We start from the raw sequence: 9642 nt of genomic DNA, 5'->3' as shown, positions 1-9642 counted from the left end.
ACAGTATGGCCGCATTCAGAGGGACTGGGCACCGCTGGTCATCTAACTGATCTGATGCAGGTTTCATGTCTAAAACCTCTCATCTCATGAGTTTGTGTGTGGACTAAACAGACAGGGCTGTTATTCTACAGTAACAACCTTTCTAAATGGAAAATCACCTATATATATATATAAAAATATGCAGTCTTTCCAAATGACCTTACATCCTGCTTGCTTAGAGATGCAAATGGCACAATTTGTAGCACTAGAAATCGTCCTTAAATCTGTCGAGCACAAGCGTCATAAGCCATATATAACTAATAACAAAGGCACAAGCAAATGTGTTCTCCTTGCAGTAGTTGCTGATCCTGTTTTGTTTTTTTCTCCAACCAGTCATGCTTTCGTTGTTTCCATTTTGTCTCCAAAAATAGCTAAAAACTACAACTTTTAACTGTACTAACATTTCAGTTTTTATATTGAGGGAATGGTGATAAGAAATCAGGCAGTTGAGAAGGATCAGTCTTCAGCACATATTGATTTTAATGTAGATGTTCATTTACTGAGCTGCTTGTTCTTTTTGTGTAATGTAAGAGAACAAATGTCATGCTTTTTTTTACTATCAAGGGGATATACATTTATTCATCATGCTTTAAACAGTTCTGTTTTCTTTTAAAAGACACTAAATTGGTCTTCATATGTCCAAATGTAAACAAAGTGTAAATTAATGTATATGTCTATCTAGAGAAGGGTGCTACTTCAAGTACAATATATTTTCGCCAGATTTAGATGATTTAAAACCATGAGCTGAACTTATGCACGCACAAAGGGCTTCATGACAGCCCGGACATAGCAGCTCTAGAGACCACTAGAAAAATGTTGACGTGATAATCGTAGGTGATCATCGCTAGGCTGTGTTTGTGTTATCTAATTGATATCTGGAACTACAATGTGACCTGTATGTACATGTGTGTGAAATATGTAATGTTCGCTGAACATGTAGAATGTATCGGTTTTAACTTATTTCTGGTGTTGTTTTAGTGGTTATATGGCTAGAATACCCATCGGCTGTGGTTTTTTTTTTTTTTTTTTTTTTTTTTAACTCTTTGTGAACACCCCCTTATTTCAAATTTTTAAACTTGCATTTTAATCCGTACACTCCACATCTGTTTTCTATCTAAGTGCCTGATGGAGTTGACTGTTACTTTCTCTTTGAGTTCACCATCTTTCACATATGTCATTACTGTGCTGAGTGGGGCTGCTGTTGTGTTCATGATTGGTTGGTTTTGGTGGTTTTTGGAGTAGATGTCTTTACTTTTCCTGTTACTGTATTTTTACAAATAAACTCAATTTGTGTCCAAATATAGAATATGCCTTTTGCTTCAACCACCTACACGTATATGTTTCGGCAGCTCTAGTTTGCTTTCATGTGTGGTTATTAAAAATGTATATTTTGTGGCTGTAAAATGTTTGGAAACTTGCACACATTATTGGCTGAATGTCACTTGTCAAAAATATGTCTGATTCATATTTTATCCCAAAAGTAATCAAAAGAAAATTAGGTTTTGCTCCATTTCGATGATCCATTTTAGAAATTCTACAGTCCCACTTTATATTAAGTGGCTTTAACTACTATGTACTTACATCAAAAAATAAGTACAATGTACTTATTGGGTTCATATTGAATTGCAAAACACTTTTGCTGCCATTGAGGTGGATACGGGTAAGGTTAGGGAAAGCTTTGGCGGTATGGGTAGGTTTAAGATTAGGGGTAAGGTGTAAGGGTTGGGTCAACAGTGTAATTATAAATGTAATTACAGAAATTAATTACAGATCTAATTACATGCAGGTGTTTTTAAAATATAAGTACAATGTAAAAACATGTATGTACACAATAAGTTATCAAATGATTAATTTAAATGTAAGTACATAGTGGTTAAGGCCACTTAATATAAAGTGGGACCAATTCTACTATCTAAAAGTATCTTTGCAAGTACATGTCAACTAACTTTCACTAGACTAGAGTATTAGTAGACTGTAGACATGTGCTTGCAAAGTTACTTATCAGTAGAATGTCTAAAGGGGACCATCAAAATAAAGTGTTAACAAAAATTAGGGGCCAAGCACCATAGGTCCGTAGGCACCTTTGTGTCACGGTATTTGAATGCATTGTTTCCTGCTTGTCTCGTGTCACTGTTGTGTGTGTGTGTGTGTGTGTGTGTGTGAGAGTGGGCGTGCCCAAGCCACATGGATGATCAGTGCTTCCAGCTGACACTCATCACAGCACCAGCTGCAGCTCATTCACTCACCCTTTATATGCTCACTCATTTCTCATCTCCTTTGTCAGATCGTTGTTTGATGTCTCTGTGCTGTGTGTTCCATCCCGTTCCAGTCTTGTGCTTCCTGTTCGGTATCTTCGTGGACTTCTACGCTGACCATCTCAGTCCCTGCGCCACCCAGCTTCCTTTGTTCAGCGACTTTGCTCTTTTATATATCAATAAACGTGTTAACTTGCTATTGCTTCCTGTATTCTGTCATGACACCTTTGTATCGGTTGGCATTCTTCTTCGACTCGGTAAGTCTATGGCAGCCCATAGAACCGCTTGTGGGAAAGTTATGAAATTTGGCACACTAATAGAGGTCAGTCCCAACATTAGCCACACCAATTTTGGAGTCTCTAACTCGATCCCTCTAGTGCCACCACATGTCCTAATTTTCACTTACATTTATGCTAATAACTTGAAACGTAAGGGCTAGAAACAAAATACTTGTTTTCCTCTGATTCCTTGGCTTAAGATGATTCCGTATTGGTATTATTATATATGTACTTAATATAAAATTTAGTGTATTTTCTTTATAGCTATCTTATTAGATATAATCTAATAATCACTAAAAGTAAATTATAAAACCATTTTGTTACAGTAATGAGAATGACCAGTGAGAATGAGTGACCAAAAAAATTAAAACATTGAAACAGATAAGTTTACGTGTCATGTAAAAAAAAAATGAAAATGGTCTTAAACACATTAATTTTCACATTTATTTAAGACTGTTCTTTTTAAGGTTTTGTTGTTTTCACATACGGATAATTGTTTTGTTTCCTCTGATTCAGGTTAACCCACACACCTTAAATCAATCTGACCACATTGTTATCATCAAATGACAAAGAATTGACAAATTCTTAAATAAGAAAAAAAAAATTTATCCAATAATGAAGTATATTATTTTATAATGTACTTATATTCTATTGAGGATAATGAGGTAAAGACTAGATCTATATTAAGTCTTTCTGTAAAATATGCCCAAATCAAGAGTTTACAAAGAGTCCCACATAGTCTATTATGAATTAATTCTCTAATTTGTCGTCTACAGGCAGCATTAGACATCTGGGCTGTAGAAGTTTATTAGCTTTCTCACACCGTCTGGCTATCTTTAGGAGAGTCTTCTTCAAACAAAGCCAGGGTGGTGTGGCCCAAAGGGTTGTAGATGATGCTTTCCACCTCTCCGCCACCATTGGTTGTCTTCTGGAAGTGTATCTCCAGGTTGTCCTGCAGGTTGTCTTTGTCCATGATGTCAGGGATGCCCGTAAGCAGCACTGTGCGCATGCACTCTGAATTACAGATCTGAGAGGGAGCAACAGTCAGTTTACATGATAAACAACACCAGTATTAACAGTTTAAATTAACATGACATACCCTCATCTGTGAAATCTCGCCATTGAGGAATGGAGTGACCTTCACCTTGTACTTCCTCTTACCAAAATCTACCTCATGATCCTGTTTGTCTGAGAGACGTTTGGCAACTGAAGACAAATGAGAAACAAAAATAAAGATTTAGAAAAAAAAAAAACACCTCAAGTATCTTGCGCTGAGATATGTCAGATTGCATGAATTCGGTTAACGTACTATTATCATCTATGAAGGTAATGACCACAGTGCCAGAGTCGTGCAGCATGTCTTTTTCCTCCACCTCGCCACCTCCGTTTCTGGTCCTAGAGAAATGGATGTCCAGTTTGTCTAGTACTCGGTCCTCGGGTTCTTCTTTTGGCAGGTTAGAGACTAGGATTCTGCGTGGGCACACCTGTGTTTCCATCTAACAGATGGAGAGAGAGAGAAAGAGAGAGATGTTTTATGTTATGATAGTCCATAGGAACACAATGCAATCCATATAGGTAAATGGAAGTCAGCTTGTCTCCATTACCTCAACATATTCAGGTACCAGGAACTGAATGGGTTTAGCCTGCACAATGATGGTACACTCCCCAAGCTCCACCTTATGCTCCTTCTGGCTCAAGATTTTCTGAGCCACTAATCAGAAGGGATTCAAATGAAGAAGAGAAGTTAATAAAGCAATAGTCCACAAAAGGCCTGCATTACAGCAATTTCAATGATTACAAAAATAAATGTCTGTGTTGTTTTGTTTTTTGGCCACACAAAAGTCTGTGGCAGTGGTTCTCAACCAGGGGACCTTGAGATTACTTAAATAAGGGTTAATCCACAACTAGCTGTGCATTAAATAATTTTAATGCACAATGTCTAGGCAAAGATTTACATAGAACTGTGATTTTAACTGATATTGAGAATTACTTGTGCATTAAACGGTTTTATTGCACACCTTCCAGCCAATCAGAACAGGGTATTTAGACAGATCATGGTATAAAATGCTTTAAAACATACTAATAAAAACAACTAAAAAATCAAGATATTTTTACTTTATTAAACTCTCAACAATTGTTATTTTATTTCTTCTTCTTTGAAGAACCAAGATTCTCACAGTCTTGGAAAACCTAGATATATAAGGTTTCCTTAAAAATGTGATTTCTAGTCTAGGAAAACTATGTGTAAATTAATAAAATCTTAAAGCGCGATGGGCATTTTTCTAATAAATTTACTTTTTATACTTGAATATACTATTTTTCTATCTAGGTCTCTAAAATATTTAATCAGGTAGAAATGGTGAGTAAAAAATATTTTAATATTTATAGTATGATATTTATTTATCCTTAATCCTTATCCAGTTTTCTTCCAGATTTACTGGAAGAGTCATGTAAATGTTTTGGTAAAAACTCTGGAGAATCCCTGGAGAACAGCTCCTAAAATTTATGGAATACTGGAAAATGTACTTAAAAATATAATTATAATTATTTTAGTTATTTCATTAAAATACATTTTAAATATAAAAATAGGGTTGGAGGGCTCTGAATATCTTGGTGTCAAAAAGGCTGAGAAACAATGGTCTATGTGGTTCAGTGTTGTTATTGACCCCATTGATTTTCATTCTATGGTCAAAAAAGTGGAAAATTAGGTCACAATTTATAAATCGATGGAACGAATTAGTAGATCATGCGCATGTTTTAGCCTACAATTTTTTTTCCTGCATGTCATGTGCGAGGCTCCGTACGCCCAAACATAAAAACATTGATCACAAACAGAAGCTCAACCGAACCTGAATGATACATGAGAACAAACCTCTTGTGGAAGCTCAAATGTGCTGCGTAAGCAATGTGGTTCATTCTCGTGTATTAAGCAGCACGTTTGAGCTGTATCACTGATAAATGTTTATATATAAAAAAGCTAAATTAAATCTGTTCATCATAAAAAGTGATTGAGTCTCTTCAGAACATTTGGACTAAACCACTCAATTCATATGGAGTAGTTTTATGATCTTTTTATGAACTTTCAAAGTGGTAGTCGCATAGCTGTCTATGGAGGGACAGAAATTTCTCAGATTTCATCAAACATATCTTAATTTGTGTTCCGAAGATGAACGAAGGTCTTATGGGTGTGGAACAACATGAGGGTGAGTAATTAATGACAGAATTTTCATTTTTGGGTGAACTGACCCTTTTTTGGGGGCTCCACAGAAGAAAGAAAGTCAATATTCTTTATCACAGGTGAACTCTCTCTTTAAGCACTTTTGACATTGTGACGATGCTACATACCATCCTCTTCCTCAAAGGTGATCAGTGCTGTTCCACCCTCCATCGGATAAACGATACGTGAATTCACATCAAAACTCACAGCATGTGCACCCTCTTTTGTCTTTCCTTGAAAAACAACTCTCCTCTCAGGCACCGCTGTGGAGATCTGTGGAGTCAATGTACAGGGAGTGCAGAATTATTAGGCAAGTTGATTTTCTGATCATATTTTTTTTCCAAGTACATTTTACCAATTCCAATCCACATCAATCTTAATAACTACCATTAATATTGTTTTTAATCATTTATAAGTGATACATAATAGTTCATGAAGGCTGGAAATGAAAAACGCCTATTATTCAGGTGTGCAGAATTATTAGGCAGGTTTTCTTTTACAGGCCAAATGAGCCAAAAAAGAGATTTAACTCAGACTGAAAAGTCAAAAATGATTAAATACTCATGAGAAGGACGCAATACTAATGCAATACTAGAAATTGCAAAGTTAAAGCATGACCAATGGACAGCAAAATGCTCATTGGGTCAGCGGGGTCATACAAAAACAGGTGGAAAAGAAAAGACGCATGTTAACTGCAAAAGAATTAAGAATTAAGGTGAAGAATTAAGTGTGAAACCATCAGGAACCCTTTAGTCTCCAGCGCCACCATTTTCCAGAACTGCAACATACCTGGAGTCTCCAGAAGTGTGAGGTGTCAGGATCTCAGAGACTTAGGCTAGCTAAAGAATCCTAAAAAATGACCCGCTCTTAATAAAAATCACAAGCTGAAGTGTTAGAAAATACATGAAGACTGGGTTTTTATAGGCCTTATAGACAGACGGCTTGAGAGTGACTCTTGAAGGACCAGCACCACATCCTCTTGTACCACCGTTTGAAGAATTCATCTTCCAAAATCTGACAGTAAGTTTTAGAAGATCATTTTTAGTCCATATCTGCAAGACGGACATTTCAGGATAAGAGATGGACTAAAAGTGAACTCCCACATCTTACTGCCAGATTCTGGAAGATAAATTCTTCAAACGGTGGTACAAGAGGATGTGGTGCTGGTCCTTCAAGAGTCACTCTCAAGCTGTCTGTCTATAAGGCCTATAAAAACCCAGTCTTCATGTATTTTATAACACTTCAGCTTGTGATTTTTATTAAGAGCAGGTCATTTTTAGGATTCTTTAGCTAGCCTAAGTCTCTGAGATCCTGATACCTCACACTTCTGGAGACTCCAGGTAGGTTGCAGTTCTGGAAAATGGTGGCGCTGGAGACTAAAGGGTTCCTGATGGTTTCACACTTAATTCTTCACCTTAATTCTTAATTCTTTTGCAGTTAACATGCGTCTTTTCTTTTCCACCTGTTTTTGTATGACCCCGCTGACCCAATGAGCATTTTGCTGTCCATTGGTCATGCTTTAACTTTGCAATTTCTAGTATTGCATTAGTATTGCGTCCTTCTCATGAGTATTTAATCATTTTTGACTTTTCAGTCTGAGTTAAATCTCTTTTTTGGCTCATTTGGCCTGTAAAAGAAAACCTGCCTAATAATTCTGCACACCTGAATATAAGGCATTTTTCATTTCCAGCCTTCATGAACAATTATGTATCACTTATAAATGATTAAAAACAATATTAATAGTAGTTATTATGATTGATGTGGATTGGAATTGGTAAAATGTACTTGGAAAAAAAATATGATCAAAAAATCAACTTGCCTAATAATTCTGCACTCCCTGTAGAGCTGTGTTAATCTCACATTTGATACATAATGTTTCCATGGATTTTTTTGAAATCAACATTGAGATTTTAGATTCAGATTTATATGAATATAAAAGAAAATATAGAAAATGTTTAGGATACTAGACAAAATAATTTTGTGAATATATTTTATATTATATATTTTGACACTATAAACCTCAGTTTGTTTTTTCAGACTGCTGTTTTTATGGTCCAGGCTTTGCAACTCCTCCTTTATTTTCATGATCTCCTTCTCCAGCATGTTTTGCTCCTCCTGTATATTTCTGCATTTCTCCTGCACACAGAGGAACCCATTAACATATAAATATAAATTAGGGGATATAATGAGTGTCTGTATATTTATTTATACAGACCTTCTCTTTCAGAATTGCCTTAGTATATTTCTGTTTTTCTTCTTCAACTGACACTTTCTTCTTCTCAGCTCGTTGTTTAAATGCCTTGGCAAAGTTTTTGTTACTATCGATGCCATCTCTTAGTAATTTTTGTTCCGATAATAATGCTTCATACAGTTTCTGTGGACACATGAGAGGACATAACAATTAATGCCTTGAATTATGGTTGACAGGTATATACCTTTACAAGTCACTCACAAACCTTGCATTTCTGGATCTCCTTCTGTTTACTGTCCAAAGACTCACTATCCACAAGTGAGAAATCCTGAGTCAACAGACAAAATGACAAACAGGGTCAATGTATTGAATACAGAATTAATACAAAAAAAACTTTGGCTGATCACTTCCTTTACCTCAGTAGACATTTCTACCAACGCAAGAATCTGTGATCAAACAGGAAGCCCTGTTACCTAAGACAGAAGAAGATCATTCTTTTAATCTATGTGATTCATAAAATCTAGGACATTTTTATCCGTCAGACCTGAGATATTACAGTTTTGTTACTTTAGCTATGAACTTCATGAAGTTCAACACAAGATACGGCAGCACGATTGGTTGACGTCGCAAAAACAAAAAAACTCTATGAAACACTTGAAAAAATAGGAAAATACAGGGTTTTTTTTTTTACTTATTTTTGTTTTCTTAATTTTTAAAATGGAAATATGCTGCCATGAAACACTTTCACTTGTGATATACGCTGCGTCTGTCGCGACTACCTTTTTAACAACAACTAAACATTATAGCTACAGTTAACAGCCACTGTATTAGCCTACTTTCTTTTGTTGTGAAGGCTTATGATAATTTATTGTGCTAATTATAAATAAACAGATGAGACAAACACATACCGTGATGCAGCAAACAACAGTATAGGCTAGAGAGCAGTTTCGCTTTCGTTTCAGGTATGGGTTTAAATATGGGTGGCGCTCCGACTAGCCTACATATTCGCAAGGGGGTGGTGTTGATCACATATAGCCTATAATTCAACATATATTTATAGCAACAGTATGCCAGTATAGTCTACGTTATTATATATTTAGGTCTACCTATTAAAATTTGTGCCATAAATCTAGAGCTTTGTTTTGTTGATCATCAGTGTGATAGTGGAGACAAAATTTAGGATTTTCTATCTGATTATATCCCAAAAATTGCAGGCTACAAGAAAATAAGCTTCAGCTTTATATTCAGGTGGTACCAATGTTGAAGCACGCTGGCCTTGACCTTGGCAGTACAGTCCTCACATCCTCAGTTGAGCTCGAAAGTTTACAGAATCTGTTTTAACAAAATAAGGAGGATCATAAAAAAAACTGCAAGCTATTTTTCATTTAGTATTGTCCTGAATAAGCTATTTCACATAACAGATGTTTACATAAAGTCCACAAGACAAAAAAAAAAAAAAAAAAAGACAAAAAAAAGTGAAGTTCCAACTCCAATCCAATCCAACCCATTCCAGTCAACATCCAGAGTAGCTATATAAGCAGCTGCTTACCTCTCTTCAGTCTCAGCTGTTCTAGCATCCCTCCACCTCCACCTTCATCTCAGGCTACCTTGCCCTATGTAATGATATCCTATATTGGGTATATCAGAGCTCGAGTTGAAGCT

General features: G+C 35.9%; 2 protein-coding genes across 3 annotated transcripts in view; one reads left to right on the top strand and one right to left on the bottom strand.

The window, feature by feature from the left end:
* bcat2 (branched chain amino-acid transaminase 2, mitochondrial) overlaps positions 1-1338 on the top strand; it is a 20652-nt gene extending 19314 nt beyond the window's left edge. For both annotated transcript variants that reach the window (XM_048203783.1, XM_048203775.1), the window contains one exon: positions 5-1338. In XM_048203783.1, the coding sequence (XP_048059740.1) occupies positions 5-46 (42 nt within the window). In that variant the 3' untranslated portion in view covers positions 47-1338. The remainder of the gene's footprint in view (positions 1-4) is intronic.
* A 1660-nt stretch (positions 1339-2998) lies between these two features.
* On the bottom strand, positions 2999-8992 carry ifi35 (interferon-induced protein 35). The gene is made up of 10 exons (XM_048203766.1): positions 8889-8992; positions 8397-8453; positions 8246-8308; positions 8005-8163; positions 7809-7925; positions 5918-6062; positions 4177-4283; positions 3882-4068; positions 3672-3778; positions 2999-3599 (listed from the first exon to the last, which is right to left on the bottom strand). Exons 2-10 carry the CDS (start codon positions 8406-8408, stop codon positions 3390-3392), a joined length of 1107 nt encoding a protein of 368 aa, XP_048059723.1. The 5' UTR covers positions 8409-8453; positions 8889-8992; the 3' UTR covers positions 2999-3389.
* Positions 8993-9642: the final 650 nt, after the last annotated feature.

The sequence above is a fragment of the Megalobrama amblycephala genome, linkage group LG1, assembly GCF_018812025.1.
Source record: "Megalobrama amblycephala isolate DHTTF-2021 linkage group LG1, ASM1881202v1, whole genome shotgun sequence".
Classification (NCBI taxonomy): domain Eukaryota; kingdom Metazoa; phylum Chordata; class Actinopteri; order Cypriniformes; family Xenocyprididae; genus Megalobrama; species Megalobrama amblycephala.
This window is presented reverse-complemented; position numbering and strand designations above follow the sequence as displayed.